At 35.1% G+C, this 18,600-nt stretch overlaps 2 protein-coding genes across 3 annotated transcripts; both read left to right on the top strand.

Moving 5' to 3' along the window:
• Nucleotides 1-4,856: 4,856 nt before the first annotated feature.
• LOC109064940 (ferritin, middle subunit-like) lies at nucleotides 4,857-6,246 on the top strand. The gene is made up of 4 exons (XM_042724479.1): nucleotides 4,857-5,077; nucleotides 5,267-5,413; nucleotides 5,509-5,634; nucleotides 5,847-6,246. The coding sequence occupies exons 1-4, from the start codon at nucleotides 4,973-4,975 to the stop codon at nucleotides 6,000-6,002; spliced, it is 534 nt and encodes a 177-aa protein (XP_042580413.1). The 5' UTR covers nucleotides 4,857-4,972; the 3' UTR covers nucleotides 6,003-6,246.
• A 3,561-nt stretch (nucleotides 6,247-9,807) lies between these two features.
• On the top strand, nucleotides 9,808-17,712 carry syt5a (synaptotagmin Va). Of its 2 annotated transcripts, XM_042724240.1 has the most exons (10): nucleotides 9,809-10,297; nucleotides 12,695-12,861; nucleotides 13,843-13,857; nucleotides 14,071-14,243; nucleotides 14,421-14,510; nucleotides 14,653-14,820; nucleotides 15,027-15,194; nucleotides 15,290-15,407; nucleotides 16,285-16,418; nucleotides 16,871-17,712. In XM_042724240.1, exons 2-10 carry the CDS (start codon nucleotides 12,705-12,707, stop codon nucleotides 17,078-17,080), a joined length of 1,233 nt encoding a protein of 410 aa, XP_042580174.1. In that variant the 5' UTR covers nucleotides 9,809-10,297; nucleotides 12,695-12,704; the 3' UTR covers nucleotides 17,081-17,712. The 2 variants fall into 2 exon arrangements, with proteins under 2 accessions (XP_042580182.1, XP_042580174.1); XM_042724248.1 differs by lacking the exon at nucleotides 13,843-13,857 and having other exon boundaries at nucleotides 9,808-10,297.
• The last annotated feature ends 888 nt before the right edge of the window (nucleotides 17,713-18,600 follow it).

Below are 18,600 nucleotides of genomic sequence, written 5' to 3'. Positions count from 1 at the left end.
ATAGACACACGTCCTCTTCCAGGCAGTTTCGTAACATTTTCTGTTGGTTGGAAATTCTTAATTATAGCCCTGATGGTGGAAATGGGAATTTTCACTGCTCTAGCTCTTTTCTTAAAGCCACTTCACCAATTTGTGAAGCTCAATTATCTTTTGCTGCACATCAGAAATATATTCTTTGGTTTTTCTCATTGTGCTGGATGATTAAGGGAATTTGGGCTTTGTTTTCCCTCCTCTTTATATTTCTGCCAAACAGGAAGCCAGAGCTGGATGATTTCATGTTTATAATCATGCTGGAGTTCTCATTTTACTCATAAGAATTTATAGGGGTGCCAATAATTGTGACCAACGAGCATTTGAGAAAAACATTAATTTCATAATGATATTTCCCTTCTGTTTTAAATTCTTATTATCCAATGAAAGGATACATTTTTGAGAATTTTTTAAATAAAAGACAAAAAGAAGGATTAACAATGCAGATGAATTTTCACAGCCTTTTTTAATCATATTTACCAAGAGGGCCAATATTTTTGGCCACGACTGTACCTGTATAATTTCCAACTACGTTAAATTTACTTGAAGAGGGTTATTATTAAATACATTATGTAAACCTGGGGTGCAGCTCCAGCATTTACAATGGATTAAATGGATAATGAGTTTTAATGTTTATTGCTTATTGAGTATGGAGTGATGTAGTCAATTCAGTATTAGGCCACTAAAACCCCCACTCTTTCTGAGAGAGACACTGAAGTTTACACTGAACACAGAAAAGCATAACTCCACAAGGACAGTGCTTTTAGTGTTATTATTAAAGGCAATAGGATCTGCACTGAAAACCGGATGAGCTCCCACGGCTGGGCTCAGTAACAATTCTTCCATCAGAAACCTCAATTTCACTCAGGATTTCAGCTACACAGGTACTGACCAGACGCAGCCCTGCTTAGCTTCAGTCAGTGGCAGCTGACAGCTGTTGTTGCTAAAGCTTTCCTAAAGTATACACTTCTGGTAGTTCTTAAACATACACATTTAAAACTATATTATAAATAAAATCAATATATAGATAGATAAAATACCGTTTAGATTGTTTGCCTTCAGTTACTCATCTCAGCGGTGGTGTCAGCTATTCCTGAGTGAACAAAACTTGGCTTGAAATTCTATGTCTATGGGAAGTCAAACAGCTGAAATTTCTGGTCACTAAAATAAAATCATGAGTCGTAGTATTCTAAAAAGCACTTATAAGTTTGTAAATACTTCATTAAAATGGGAAAATATTTTTCCACACAATTAAAGTTCATACAAAAATACTAGGACTTATATAACAACATTTCACCAATTTCAACATTTACCCTACTATATAGTCGATGTGGTGCTCTTATTTTATTATGACTGGTGGAATGGATTGGATTAGTGTGCAATACTAACTCATTCCTGTTAAACTGGCTGTGGTTTTGTTCTATGAAGCTTTCACAGAATGTCAGTTACCTTTGACTGGTTCTGCAGCATACACATTCTTGATGCCTTTCCTTCCACCTGGGTTATTATGAAATGGATGGCTCACCCAAAAATACATTCACAAACACCCTCATGTCATACAAACTTGTCTGACTTGTTTTTTTTTTATCATTTGTGAGCAAATAATGACAGAATTTTCATTTTTAGGTGAACTGTCTCTTTAACACAAAACTGCACTTATTACACTGAATTTGTGTTCTGTTTTTGTGAAGCATTGCAGTATTTTTTATTCCAATGTTAAAATAGTTACAATCTTTAGTGTTTGTTGGTGATATGTTTGATATGATGTTTTTTTGCTTGTTTGTTTTCAGGGTTTTTTTTAAGAATAAATTGTAACTGAAGATATTATGGATATTCTGAGAACAATAAAATGGAATTAGATGGAATTTTGGTTACCTGGTGTTACTAAACTAAAAAAGGTTATGGCAGGTGTAAAAGTGAGGGCTACACACCCAGATTCTAGACAGCTGATCGAATAACAAACATACATGTTCCATAATATGACATGAATGAGAAATTGCTGAGTCACAGCAACACAGCAGTATCATGTCTTCATCTGTTTACATTTGCTGTTGACAGACAGAGTTCCTTACAAACATGCTTTGTCATTGTCACCCTAACGATTTTTTCTTTACTCCAAATGCAGTTACAGGTGGAACACAGTGATGACATCACTGTTACATGATATTGCAGAACTGTCTTTGCATTATATTTGGCACATCACTGTTGCTGTAGTATGCAGGGTCACATCCATCCTTGAAATCCTAATATTTTTAATAAAAAAAATGCTTAATTGTCCTGTAAAATGTTTGAAACTATAAAGTTATAATAAATGTAAACTGTTTTAAAACTGTGCTGACACAGTATTTATATGTATATATTATACAGGAATCATCAGTCCAGACTTGTGATAAAGCCCTGTTCAGATTAACCATACCATGAAAGCTGAGTTTGTAAACTATTATTGGTTTGTAACTGTTGCCGACTGCATATTATGTGACATGAAAAGTGAGTATCATCATAAGATTAAGTACATCAATCAATCAGTCAGTCTTTTTTTAGTTATGACAACTTACAATAAAATTGTTCAACCAACAAATTACACTGAGTTAAAATTAAATTTAGTTAAACTTAATTTGCAGCATAAACACAACATTTTAAGTTGATTACTCAAAAAAAATAAAAATAAAAAAAAAAAAAAGAAAAGAAAGAAAAGAGACAGTTGCTCCAACTAATTGAATTGTAGGCCTGAACTAGTTAATCTTATACATTTCGATGTGTTTACCTTCAGGTATAATCATCCACAACTTAACCTTGAGCACTATACTCTACTTCTCAGCACTATACACAAAATAGAAACTCTAAGTTACTACAACTTAATTTAAAAAGAGTTAGTGTAGATAAAATGGGTCACCAATTAATCACAGTCTTTCTCTTAAAATAATTAGTTTACTTTTAAAATCCCTCACAGAGACCATCAAAATATAATATATGATTCATTACTCAAATTATATACAGTATGTAAACTTCAGATATAAGTAAATAAATGGTTACATATAGCCTACAAACAAGTCCTACAGTTTTGAATAAAAGTCAATCCAGTCCAAAATGTTTATTCCTCAAATACACCAGGATAAGACCAATTAGTGTACATTTAACAGGAAAGCAATGGCTTGGCTATAACAAGATTGCAGCAACCTTTACTTGTTAAACATTTCAGTTGTTTAAAATGTACAATTCTGTATATGAGTTGTGTCATGAAAACATAATCTGCTCTTAAAACCTGATTTAAAAGTGATTTAAATGTACTTTGAAGCATGCAAATGATCAGAGGGCTGCATTTAGCTGCTGTTGCCATCCAGGGTGTGCTTGTCAAACAGATACTCTGCCATCCTGGTGTTTTTTTTATTTATTTAAATTTTTTTTTTCTATATTGTAGGTGTGGTGCTTCTTTTTTTCTTTTTCTTTTCTTTTGACTGGTTGAATGGATTGGTTAGTGTGCAATACTAACTGATTCCTGTTAATGGGTGTGGTTTTGGGTTTTTCTATACTTGATGTGTTTAGTGCCCTAAATGCTTCAGTGCCAGTTCTATGCGCTTTCACAGAATGTCAGGTACCTTTGACTGGTTCTGCAGCATACACATTCTTGATGCCTTTCTTCCACCTGGGTTATTATGAAATGGATGGCTCACCCAAAAATACATTCACAAACACCCTCATGTCATACAAACTTGTCTGACTTGTTTTTATTGTTTGGGGCAGTTGTGGCCTAATGGTTAGAGGGTCAGGCTTTTAACCTAAAGGTCGCGGGTTTGAGTATTGGTACCGGCAGGGATTGTAGGTGGGGGGAGTGCATATCCAGCACTTTCCCCACCCTCAATACCATGATTGGGGTGAGACGGCAAGGCACTGAACCCCCTAACTGGTCCCTGGGCACAGCAGCATTGACTGCCCACTGCTCCTGGTGTGTATATATATTTATTTCCTTTTTTTTTTTTTACAGATCATCAATCCAGACTTGTGATAAAGCCCTGTTCAGATTAACCATACCATGAAAGCTGAGTTTGTAAAGTCTTATCAGTTTGTAACTGCTGTCCACTGCATATTATGTGACATGAAAAGTGAGTATCATCATAAGAAGATTAAGTACTGATATCACACATATTGCGCAAAGATATTTCACCTCAATATTAAGTAGGCTATTAAATGCACAGTTGGGTTTTATTTATTTGGTTTCTCTAAACTGAATCAAACTCTTATATTAGCTAATGTACGTAACATTTCCAAAAACATTATAATGATAGTAGAAGCAAATTAATTATTAGCTAGCAGATTAATTGTTCGATATTTTGGTTGCTCCAGCATCCCCATGACCCTGTATAGGACTAGAGATATGTTATTATTATCATATTTATTAATTTATTTATTCATTTATCTCATTTATCATATGATCTTGGTAAAATAATGTAGCTAAATGCACATTTGGTTAATTTTAGATTAGATAATACATTGCATAAAATTGCTTTCTTTAAGGGCTTGCACCTTGGTATTATTTTAAGTACCCTGGAGTAGCCTGCATGTACCACCAGTGCAGTGTTTAAACCATATCAGAAAATGTGAAGCTGAACCCGCGGGTCCTTATTCAGTTTGCTAATAATTGTGAGAAGAAAAAAAAAGAGAAAAAAATCTCATTCATGAACATTGATCTTGTCATTGTGATCTTACAGAATGACACAGCAGAGTGTCTCATCACTTAATTATTCAGCTCGTTCTTTGACTGGCTGGTTTCAGTTCCACTGACTCAGCATTATGCGCTGATCGTATATAAGGTGATCTCACTCACAGCTTCGGGAAGATCTAAAAGGTTCTTGCTTCAACAGCGATTGAACGGAACTTCGATCTAATCAACATTTCATTTTTTTTTTTTACGTTTTTGATAATAAAACGATAAAAACCCGCCGAAATGGAGACTTCTCAGGTTCGCCAGAACTACGACCGCGACTGCGAGGCTTTGATCAACAAGATGATCAACTTAGAGCTTTACGCTGGATACACCTACACCTCCATGGCAAGTGTTTCTTTCTTTTGTTCATCTCTCTTCCAAATCACATCTTTTCATTAATAATCTTATTCTCAGTCATTTCTCAGTGCTGCATTATACTTTGATTTGTACATTATGTGTAAACAAATATTACTGTATATAGCCTGCTTATTTAAGTTCAACAATATGTTCTAAACTTGATTTTGATACTCACAGGCTCACTACTTTGAAAGAGATGACGTCGCCCTTTCTGGATTTGCCAAGTTCTTCAAGAAGAACAGCGAGGAGGAGCGCGAGCACGCTGACAAATTCATGGAGCTCCAGAACAAGAGGGGGGGACGCATCATGCTTCAGGACGTCAAGGTGTGTTGACAGTGTTTTGAACAAAGTCTTTTGTTATGGAAAGACCTTACGCATATGTGTATTTTGCTCTCTGTTCTGATTGTATCTCTCTTCAGAAACCAGAGCGTGATGAGTGGGACAATGGACTGACTGCTATGCAGTGTGCTCTTCAGCTGGAGAAGAACATCAACCAGGCTCTGCTGGACCTGCATAAGCTCGCCTCTCAAAAGGGAGACCCTCATGTGAGTTCTGAAGATTTACCTTCAGACATGCAAAAGACACATCTTTGAAAAAGCAATAAGAAAAGTGCAAGTCATAGTAATATAATAAGTAACTTGGGGTAGTTGGTGTTGAAGCTGTAATTTATTCTATGCCTTCATATACAGTACATGGCTCTGTTAAGTATTGTCATCCATTTTGGGTTGTTGAATGTTATTTTCATCTTGTCCAACAGCTGTGTGACTTCCTGGAGACTCACTACTTGGAAGAGCAGGTTGAGGCCATTAAGAAGCTTGGTGACCACATCACCAACCTCACCAAGATGGATGCTGGCAACAACAGGATGGCAGAGTATCTGTTTGACAAGCACACCCTGGATGGCAGCAGCTAAATGCAGCCCTCTGATCATTTGCATGCTTCAAAGTGCTTTTAAATCACTTTTAAATCAGGTTTTAAGAGCAGATTATGTTTTCATGACACAACTCATATACAGAATTGTTAAACCTTTCAGTTGTTTAAAATGTACAAGTAAAGGTTGATGCAATCTTGTTATAGGCAAGGCATTGCTTTCCTGTTAAGTGTACACTAATTGGTCTTATCCTGGTGTATTTGAGGAATAAACATTTTTGACTGGATTGACTTGTATTTATATTCAAAACTGTGGGACTTGTTTGTAGGCTATATGTAACCATTTATTTACTTATATCTGAAGTTTACATACTGTATATAATTTGAGTAATGAATCATAAATTATATTTTGATGGTCTCTGTGAGGCATTTTAAAAGTAAACAAATTATTTTAAGAGAAAGACTGTGATTAATTGGTGACCCATTTTATCTACACCAACTCTTTTTAAATTAAGTTGTAGTAACTTAGAGTTTCTAAGAATTTCTATTTTTTGTATAGTGCTAAGAAGTAGCGTATAGTGCTCAAGGTTAAGTTGTGGATGATTATACCTGAAGGTAAACACATCGACTCTATGAGCAATGACTGTGTTAATGCCAGTAACAAGTAATATCTGATTTCGTCATTAAATCTACACGCTAAATAAGTTATATTTAGCATGTGCTGCACTAAATGTTGATTTAAACTGAAATACCTGAAATATTTAAGATAAGCTAGTTCAGGCCTACAACTCAATTAGTTGGAGGAACTGTTTTTTTTTTTTTTTTTTTTGTAATCAGCTTAAAAAGTTTAACTAAATTTAACTCTAACTCAGTGTAATTTGTTGGTTGAACCATTTCATTGTAAGTTGTCATAACTAAAAAAAAAGACTGATTGATTGATTGAGCTAAAACATTATTAGTCTCATCTCCACAGGATAAAAAAGGCCACTAAAATGCATCTAAAACGAACACAACTCTATGAGATATTAGCTGAGGTTGCAAAGTCTTATCGGTTTGTTACTGCTGACAAATGCATATTATGTAACATGAAAAGTGAGTATCATCATGAATAATGTATTGATATCACACAAATTGATAGTTTACCTCAATATTTTATTAAATGCACAGTTTATTGATTTGTTTTCTCTAAACTGGCTCATATTAAACTAATATAAAATACTTTACCTGTATGTAACATTTCCATAAACATTCCTGTAATAGGAAAATGGTATTAACATTTAAAAGAGTTTCTATTATGTTTTTGTGGTTACCATGGAGGTGAAAAGTAGTGCTCATGGTTAAACTGTGGGTGACAAACATGTCGACTGCTCTGAACGGCTGCGCTGATGCTAGTGATAAGTATCTTACTTGTTTATTACATTTACATGATAAATAAGTTACTAAATACTAAACGTTTATTTAAACTAAAATATATTAACTGGTTACAACTCAATCACTTTTTTTTCTTTTTGAATAATCAGCTTAAAAATGTGTGTTTATGCTACATAATTTTATTATAAGTTGCCATCACTCAAAATATTTTGATGTTTTCTTTCATAACTGTTTAAATAATACTGAAGTAATGTGAGTTCAAGTTTGAACATCATTTTTATTGTATGAATGCAGTAACCATAAATACATACTCTCATTTTATTACAACGGTTATCAGATTAAATATTCAGTTACATCAAATTACAGTTTAAAAGAAATTACAGCTACTTTAACTGTCAGCAGAATGCTACATAAATATACTGACTCGCATAATAGTTACACAAAGAATGGCAACCTCACTTAATTAAGTCATCGCCTTAACTTAAGTGAATTATAGACGGTTTTACATAGAATTGAGTGCCTTTCATTGCAAATAAGGTTTAGAATAGTGCAAAGAGGCTACACAGGATCTTCTCAGATATAGCATATTTGCACCACATTTCATATTCCTAAACCCACATTGATTTTTCCACCTGACAAATGGAAAGTGAATGAAACCTAAATCAGTAAGTAACTCTTCTTGATGTAATCTACACAGACTGGATAGCAATCACATCAGCAATCTGTCATCTTAGATGTTACTTTCAGTTAAATGTTACTGGACAGTTAAATGCAGACTATCTACATGCTGCAAAGCCTCCAGCTGTACTACATGCATAAATCATCAAGCTGATGTTATCAAAAGGCTCTTATGCAATATTAAAGCTTGAGACATTATATGGTTACATCTAGTAAATGTCACTTTCTAAAATGTAATCTTGTTTCTTAATTTGGTCATCAAGCCTTACCTGTTGAGTGTACACTTGGTTTTAACCTATAGTGAATTTGATGAAAAAACATTTTGGGTTGAATCGACTTCTGTTTTATTTAAAATTGTGAGATTGCGAGCATCAAGTGGTCTATATGTCATATCCAGAATGTGCACTTCTGGAACAGAAAAGTCTAGCTCCCAAAGAATAAGTATAATGTTGTTATGTAATCATTATGATCAGATTAATCAAGGGTTGTATTTTGATGCTGATCTTATTTTCCTGACCCATGCTATTAACATAAGATAGGTTACATATATCTAAAAGAATACAATGTTAGATTTACTCATAGTAATGTTAAGGAACACAAAAGATGATATTTTGAGAATGCCATGGGCCAAACAACACTGGAGCCCATTAGGTTTAATTGGCATTACTGGCATTAGCACATGGGTTGTGAAAAAGTTTTATAATCACTACTTAAATGTTGATTACCTCAGCTATGGTGTGCACAAAGGGACATCCAGCATTGTTTATCAATTTGTGCAGCACTCATCATTGTTACATTGACTGAACAATCACTGAAAGAACAATGTAAAGTTAAGATCAACTAATTACAAACAACACAAGCAAAAGAGGATTCAGAGCTAACAGTGCAAGTTCTTTAGCGAGAAGAAAAACAACAGTTTAAGAGACCACAAATACAGTAGCATATAGTCTTGTTTCTTATATTGCAATAGCAGGTAACCTAAAGCTACACTCGTTGACTTTTCAAATAACCTCCTTAAACCTCTTTATAACGCTTAGTTTAGATTAATTAAACATATCCTATTGTAAAGGCTACTGATAGTTTATCACATTGGAAATATTTGTAACAATAGACCCAAAAAGACAAGAAAAAAACAAATTAAATATAGTATAATATGGTTCACTACAACAATCTGATGGTTTCACATGTTTAACCTAGTAAGCTGCAGGTTACAAATTCATGCATCTTCCATGAGAGACAAAATGCTGAGTCACAGAGACACAGATCCATGTCAGCTCCTGGGAGTTTCCTGTTGTTGCGGACACAGAAAGAGCATTCAAGTGGCAATTTTTGGTACAAAACGGCTTCGTAATTGTGACCTGTCTTCACTGTACTTTTCTAATCAGTCAGGACTCTGAAGACAGTTACCAAGAGGAACTAGTCATGAGCTAGTCATCCTGTGATTGTCTTCAAGCAATGCTTTCTTGCTGAATATGCAGTGACTGACCTGGCGAATTTAAATAAAAATTCTGAGCTTAATAACCATTTATTTTTTTTATTTAAAATTGCAGGACACATTTAGTGGGCTGTAATTATTATATCGGGCTTTATCTGAATTTTTTGTGCAACTTAATATTTTATACGGAGAGAAAATACTAAATACTAACTTGCAACCTTTTCGTAGTCTGCTAAATGAATAAATCTAAATATCCACTACAGTTGTAGTATTTCATTTTACCACATGAGGATGCTGTTTCCTCCGTAGGCCTATTGATCATAAGCACTGAAGGACCAAGGCCCGTTGTGGTTCAACTGAATATTTATTTTTTCCATATATCTCAGTAATCGTCAACTATTGGTGAAGCTTTGTCCTCATGTCATGACCAATGAACAAAGTTTACAGCCTCCTTATGTCATTTCAATCATGCCTATTATTAGCAGCAGAGAACCACCGACTAATCCGATTCAGAAGGGTCACTGAACGAAAGTTATACTGGAAATTAGAATCGGATAAACAGCATGCAGGAGATTATATGGGATACTAGCAAACTGATAAACGAGCGTAAGACGTGGATGAAATAAGACTGTCACACGAGAAAACCCAGGGCACATAATTGCGAACAGAAGGGAGAGCACGATTAATCCAAGTGAAAGCGGGTTTGGCGCTTCAAATGCGCTTTGTGAGGAGAGAGAGAGAGAGACAGACGATAAGAGCAAGAGCAGTGTGTGACAGGACTGCTGCGTAACTGTCCTAAACAAAGCACTGATTTCTGTCTTTATAAGAGAGTTTGATCAGAAGCACATCATCAGGTAAGTTTGATTATTGTTTGCTTATCGGCTCCACTTATTCCTGTAAACATTATACTATCTTGGAATCGATGTACATGTCAAGCAGTGTCATTTGAAATGATTTTAAACTTTTCTAGTTATTGATTATTATATAATATAGCCTGTGCAATTTTATAGCATCATATTAATTAAGATACTTAATGGAAATAGTTGTAACTACTTGAAAATGTGTCACAATGTAGTTTGAGTGAACAGCAAAAAGACAAATGCATTTAAAATATTTAAATTCATGGAGACTATATAAGCTACAACACAGTCCACAGACAAGCTAAATGAAAAAGACCATTTACATTCAATTTCATTTATAAGTAAAAAAAAAAAAAAAAAAAAATATATATATATATATATATATATATATATATATATATATATATATATATATATATAGAAATGTATAGTAATTTTCTGTTCTCTACATTTTGTATAACAGTAACCTAAATCTTTTCTTTAAGACTCTCAAGCAGATGAGTTTTGCTCGACTTAATTGATGCTTAGCCTATATGCGTAAATGCTCTTCAGTCTTGGACAACTGTGTAGAACTAAGAATGTTTTATTTATTTTTTTAATTATATATTTTTTTTTTTTGACTGGATGAGATTTAGTTAATCCTAAAATACAGCAGTTCTGACCACTGGTGGACAAAGTAGAGATGAAGGAAAGAAAAACAAGGCCGTATGACGCCGGCTGATGTCCTGTGACGCACTGAGCGACAGGCCTTCTTTAGCCAGATTAGTGCAGTTGTGTCAGCAAATGACACAAATTATACTTTCTGAACTCTCAGATTACACACTTTCAAGGTATCTGCTTTTTATTGAAAAGATGAGAAATTAGAAGAAATCACTTAATTTTTTCAACCCTCTGTTGCACGCGTTATAAAATAAATGTTACACACGTTTAATTCATTCAAAAACTAATGTACAAAAACTTTTTTATGTTGGAGACTGTGTATAGGAACTACTGTGTATATATTTTGTAGATGTCAGAATACTAAATATGAAAAACAGCTAAGAACTACTATATGAATCAAATGACTTTACATGTTTAAAAAAATTCACACACTAACAAATGTAAATAATATTTTTAATGGGTGAAAAATCAATTAAAAATGACAGAAAAATATATAAGGAAATTATATTAAAGTGACCACCAGGATGTAAAAATAATCTTGATATATCAATCTTAAATCATTCTCAAAGTATTTTTTAACCATTTTATTGGTGAGGTATATACAATATATAAAGAGTTTATTTGCCAAAACAGATCACTCCATTTAAATTTTTTTTTTTTTTTTTTATGTGACCATGTTTTTATTGTATTTTATTGTGTTAGATGTAATTTTAGTTATTTTTTTAACCTAATCAAAATAATCCAACTGCAATTTGATTGAGATTAATTGGAATGCACAATGAAAAAACATGATTTTTGAGAATTGTTAAAAAAATAAGTTATCTGTTTTTTGCAAATGAACTCTTCACACACACACACACACACACACACATATATATATATATAGGTCAATAGAGAAAATGAAGAATTACATTTTTTAATTGTGACTAACAAAAAGGTTTATGTGCATCGTCTTTCCTCGTTGTGGTCAGTCCATGTGGCTGACAGGTTATCAAGATACAGGAAGAGAATCATCAAGTCCTGCCCTCATAAATCCAACTGTGACTTTGATGCTCAACATGTTCTTATATACAATTAAGAGCAGTGGCTTCCTGAAGTCTTTAGTCTTTCATAGCGGTCTGCTGAAAAGATGCCGTTGGCTGTGTAGGTGTGAAAGTGGAGTGGGAGGGCCCTGTTCCTAATTTAATTAAACCCAAGGATTTCTGGATTAGCTTTGCCAATTAATCTTGTTATGCATCTGCTGATAGTGACAAGGGGTCAGTTCAACAGAGTAGGGCAGGTGTAAACATAACTATTGTGTGTTAATGTGTATGACAAATATTAGAGTTTTTGAGCACATAGTGTTTGAACACATGGGCATTACACGTGCATGGTTCTGTTTTGATATGTTAAATTCCAGGATTAATAATGGACATGCTGAGCTCTAGCATCAGAGCTTAGTCCATCAAAAGACACACCAGACACACACAGGAGAGAGGTCAGAAGGGAGATAGTGTCAGCTTTAAAGAAAGAGGGGTGGGGGATGGAATGAAAAGGAGCGTATTCTATATATCTATATATCTATCTATGTATATAAATATATATATATATATATATATATATATATATAAGAGGCACATTAAATGAATTCTTCAGAGGATGCGAGACCGAGCTATACAATATATGTGATTTGGGGCATTTAGTTTATGTAGGTTATGTCAGGACAGTAACAGTCTTGTTTTATGTCTCTAGCTGATCAGCCATGCGTTTGGTCAGCATGCAGCATCGTGTGCAGAGGGCAGCAGAATCAGAGGAGGAGCCCAAACCTGCTCCATCCCCTCTGCCCCCTCCCTCTCACCACTCCCACAACTTCATAAATATGAAGAACAAGTTTTTTAATGAGCTTGGCCATCTACCTAGTAAGTAATAATTATATGTCAATACACCACACATGACTATTCCATGAGGCCACCATCGTTGTGAGACATGAATATTCAGCTGAATGTAGGTTCTGACATTGGTGATGATGTCAGGACAACATCTAATGCTAACTTTTAAGTTATCGTCTCATGCCAACATCATATTAACGTCCAACACCAACATTTAGTTGTAAAATATAGTACCCAAACCCAACATTTGTTAAAAGTTATAATCGTAAAGGTATAGTAACCCAAAAAATGAAAATTCTGTCATCATCTACTCACCCTCATGTTGTTACAAACCTGTATGACTTCCCTTCTTCTGTTGAGAGGGTATCATATTTTCTTAATTTGAAGAATGTGGGTAACCAAACACTTGCTGGTCCACTTTGACTTCCATAGTATGGACAAAAATTTTATTATTATTATTATTATTATTATTATATATATATATACTGTATATATATGGAAATCAATGGGGACCAGAAACTGTTTGGTTACCAACATTCTTCAAAATATCTTCTTTTGTGTTTAACAGAAGAAATAATTCCAAAACACAGGTTTGGAACAACATGAGGGTGAGTAAATGATGACAGAATTTTCATGTTTGGGTGAACTGTCCCTTTAACATCCACACAATGTAAAATGTCATTAGACAGTGATATTTTATTGGTTTAGTCATGGTATTAAGTAAAAAAAAAAATAATAATGGCTCTCAAATGTTGGTTTTTCATATCAACCTGATTTTCATCTTCAGCCACAATGGGTCCAATGTCGTTCTGACATTAAATTGATGTCGGGTGCCAGCCGGGATCATTCATATTTCATCATATTATCATTACAAAACACACATTCCCATTAAACTGTATATATTTGTATTTGTATATACATATATATAAAAGTGTGTGCGTGATCAATTAATTCCTTCATTTTTTCCACTTCCATCTGCATTCTTCATGTTTTTATCTATTCCATCAACAGACCCCAAGATCAAAAGTAAGTTCCAATTTTCCAAAGTCTTTTTCTGTCAGTCCTCCATCCACCTATCCATCTACTTATTTGTTCAGCAGAAAGTGTGTAATTGGTTGAAGTTGTCTTTTTTACTAACAGAGATGAAATGATGATCATTGGTTTTTCTCTCTCTCTCTCTCTCTCTCTCTCTCTCTCTCTCTCTCTCTCTCTAACTTTCTTTCTTTTTCCTCTGCACAGTGCCCATGTGGGCTATTGGTGCCATAGTTGTGGTCGTGCTTGCCCTGGTTGGCTGCTTTGCTTTCTGTGTCTATAAGAAGTGCTTGGGAGGGAAGAAAAAAACTAAAAAAGTCCGAGAGAGGAAGGGAGGACGAAGAAGGATGAAAAAGGAAGGAGAGGAAGAAGCAGGCCAGGTAGGAGAGCCTGAAAATTTAAACCATGTTAAGCCCATAGTATTCAGAGAGAAATGAAGCTCTTTCAGATCTAGAGCTGTCAGATTATTCATTTTAATCTAAATGTTAAAAAGAAATGGGTAATGTTTGGCTTAAGGATTTGCTTAAGTATTTTAAATGTATACTGTCCATACTTAGGAACAACCTAAAGAAGGAGAGGGCGAGGGAGAGAAAGAATATTATGGCAAGTTGGAATACACTCTGGATTATAACTTCACTGACAATCAGGTTGGTTGAAAGTGAATTATTTTTTACACAAATGAACAATATAAAAATAAATAATAATGCTATAAATGCTATTCTAAAAATGTGCGACTAGCTACTTGATTTTGAAAACCTGACCCACAACCTTTTCTTCAACAACCTTCAGCTCATTGTCGGTATCTTGCAAGCCCAAGACCTCGCTGCCATGGATATGGGTGGAACATCTGACCCATACGTCAAAGTTTATATGCTACCAGACAAGAAGAAAAAGTTTGAAACCAAGGTCCAGCGCAAGAATCTGTGTCCTGTTTTCAATGAGACATTCATGTTTAAGGTATTGCGGCTTTCTTATAAACGTGTGTTTTTTGGGGAATAGCTTAAAGACAGTTTGTCATACACTTTATCTTAATTTCACAGTAGAATAAGTGCCAAGTACCTTTTTTTTCTAAACAAAGCAAATACATTTTCTTTGCATAAATGATACTAGGTCAGTATTCATACAGGCATTCATGCAACATGTTTTTTTATTTCTGTTTCTAGATCCCCTTTAATGATCTAGCGGGACAGACTCTGGTCCTGCAGGTGTTTGACTTTGACCGCTTCGGTAAACATGATGTAATTGGAGAGATCAAAATCCCTATGAACAGCATTGACCTGGCCCAGCCCATACACGAATGGAAAGACCTGGTCGGAGGACAGAAGGAGGAAGTAAGGCTTTCCTTGGCTGTTTTATTTTTTCATCGGCTGCCATAGTCTGTTTTTGATGCTTTTAAACTAATCACTCTCCTCTTGTTCTCCAACAGCAAGAAAAGTTGGGAGACATCTGTATCTCCCTGCGCTATGTGCCCACGTCTGGTAAGCTGACTGTCTGTATCATGGAGGCCAAGAACCTGAAGAAGATGGATGTGGGTGGTTTATCAGGTTAGTGTGGTAGCGTTATTATGTTAAAGTTACATTTACTTTCTGTGTTTTACTTTATATTAAAATGAAATGATTCTCTACATATCAAATGTGACTTAATTTTAAAGTAATACGATTTTTTTTTTATTTTTAAATATCCTGGCTTTTCTGTGGAAATGTGGTGCTGACATGGGCATCGGAACCATTCTATGTGGGTGGACAAGACCCACCCACATTTTAAGACCAATGATATTGGACCCACCCACTTTTGTCATCTCTAAATTCAGTGCATATATCTGTGGACTTTTCAGAGTGCCGTCAGTCAAATCCATTCCTCTTGAGGAATGCCCTAATGAATTAATCTCCATTCCACGATTTAGCTACATCCTTGACTTCCACGCTGCTGCTTCCTCAAACCCATTCCACTTGGCTCATTCAGAGTCCATATAAATGAAACTCCATTCTGTGTTTTTACTGCACCTGCTGCACTCCCACGACACAGCAAGGTAAACAAAGCATCTTAGAATATCTGCTGCTCAGGTAGGTCTGGCTGTGTGCACACATACCGTCGATAAACAAGCTAGTATTTAAGTGAATGTTCATCCTTTTTTGTTTAAAACAACTTAGACTTTTGTCACTGCTGTGTTAATTTTTGAGAAACCTTGCCAGGTACAGTATGTGGTGACCATTTTAGGCTATAAAAGCAATTGTTTAATTAAAAGGCACCAGAATACAGAAATATGGCATCTACTCTTATCAAATTTATCTGGGGAAGGACCCACGCACATTCTTTTTTTATTTTTTGCTTCCGACGCCCATGGGTGCTAAGCTGCATTTCTTGGCTGTATCCATATAACAGTGCCTCTCTCTTACTTTTTTCTTTCCTTTTTTGTCTTAGATCCTTTTGTGAAAGTGGTTTTGCAACACAATGGGAAGCGTATCAAGAAGAAGAAGACGACAGTTAAGCAGAACACACTGAACCCCTACTTCAATGAAAGCTTCAGCTTTGAAGTCCCCTTCGCTCAGATTCAGGTAAACATTTTTGAAACACATTTCCTTGACTTCTTGCATATCTGATACATTTACAGATTTATATTATTGGTCCTTTAATCCCACAAAATGCGACCTTTTCACTGTATAGCATGTTTAAAGTGATAATGTTACTACACTGTAAAAAAAAGATTTTTTGAAGTAGGTAAACCAGATTGTTGCAGTATATTTCAGTCGTTCTACTTCAGAATTTGATGTTTAATTCAATGTTACTTGCAGTTTCTTTTTCATTATTTGTGAATTTTACTAGCAAAATCATGAATTTCTTGAATTTTAAATGCTTCTGTTATCTGACTGTTTCAAAGTAAATACTACAGTAAAAATAGTTTCAGTCTACTAAACTCATCTGTTTACAATTGAAAGGTTTGATGAGAAGCAACAAAGTAGATTAAGTGCGTATTGACCTATTTTTCTGTTCCTCTGACTTCCTGTAGAAGATCCAAGTGTTGCTCACTGTCTACGACTATGATAAACTGGGAAGCAATGATCCAATTGGGAAGTGCTGGATTGGGTTTGGTGCTAGTGGAGTGGGTCTGCGTCACTGGTCAGACATGCTGGCCAATCCCAGACGACCTGTGGCCCAGTGGCACACCCTTCAGCCTGAAGAGGAAGTAGATGCTGCCCTGAAAGCACCTATCCGCTAAATATCTTATCCACCCTCAACATAAAGTTTTCAGCACACATCAGGCAAAATCATTTAAATTTCATCTGCCCTTCCACTGAGGAGTTTCTGTCTGTGACGTTATTAACATCATTATTTCCTGTACCCTTCTTTACTGTGAAACAAAGGAGGAGTAACTTTTATAAATGTTATGTATATTATGTTCATCTGGATTGTGTTTCTTATTTAAATGTGTCTGTATGTGGATGATAACGGTGTGTGTTTGTTTGAAAGTGTTGTAAGTTTCTGTCCATAACCCTGATAGCACACGTACCGCATGGAGACATCTATTTGACGTCTGCAAGACATATTTTTTAGTGTTTGCTCATCTGCAATAAGTCTATTGGACGTTTCCTGTCAGATGTCAAATAGGCGTTTCGAAAATGTCTTTAAGATGTTTATTATGTAGGATGTATGTAAAAATGCCACCCTAAAGACGTCTATCAGATGTTTGTACACAGCAGATGCTTTCCAGATGAAGCGATCTTTAACAGACATCTTGCAGACGTACGTTTGCTATCTGGGAACTATGTGGGAACTGTCCTAATTTGCCTCGTCTATTTATTCTTCTGTGAACCAAGTTGTCTATAAACTCAACAACTGGATACATCATCACATATTCTAAGACGTGTTTTCATTTCATTTTACAAATAGACACACTATAATTGTAAAATTCTGGGGAGTAAAAACTAGTCATTGATTGTTGGTAAATATTTCATCATCATATAAAATGATTTATCAATATGGCAGACATTATTATATGTAAACATGTCTACCAAAAGCAGTTGTCTGGTTGTGTTCAGTAGTATTTAGAGTTGTCCAGCTGTAGGAGGAAGCCTGGATTAATCTTGTGGTGCAGTGCTGGACTAAGCCATACATGTGAGCAGGGAATTACAGCCAGTGAAGGGCGGGAGTGAGGAGAGGATGAAGGACACAAGGACACAGACAAAGTCATACAGAGTGAATGGGGATAGACAGAGAGACAGAATTTTAAAGTTAGTTAACTGGTTAAAAACATGAATTGGTTAAGGACAACAAAACATAAAGATTAACACAAACCATGCAAATCAGTGCATTGCAAAGCTAGCCAAAATGATAGCAACGGACCGTGATTGAGAGAGCTTATTCACCCAATGTAGAAGAATATTGTAGTAAGTTTTGGTTTTACATTAATACTATTCTTAAATTAATTATCTTCTAACCATGCTAATCCATATTAGCATGACAAATACAAGAAAGTGAATTTGCTGCTGTCATGCTACAACACTGCTGTTTTGAGACTAGCCTAGCACTAAGTATAAGAATGATTTTTAAACTGGTTTCTCAAAGGCTCTTCGGGTAGCTTGTATACATTAGCATGCTTGTTCACACAGCTATAACGTTGTAGATATTAAGATTTACTTACCAGCAGGAGGCGCAGTAGCCTATTAACATGACGTTTTGCTAGTCTACTTATTTGTTATGAACAAGCGCTCACGGCCACCAGATGGCGATTGCAGATCA

Source organism: Cyprinus carpio, chromosome A3, assembly GCF_018340385.1.
Source record: "Cyprinus carpio isolate SPL01 chromosome A3, ASM1834038v1, whole genome shotgun sequence".
Lineage (NCBI taxonomy): Eukaryota > Metazoa > Chordata > Actinopteri > Cypriniformes > Cyprinidae > Cyprinus > Cyprinus carpio.
This window is presented reverse-complemented; position numbering and strand designations above follow the sequence as displayed.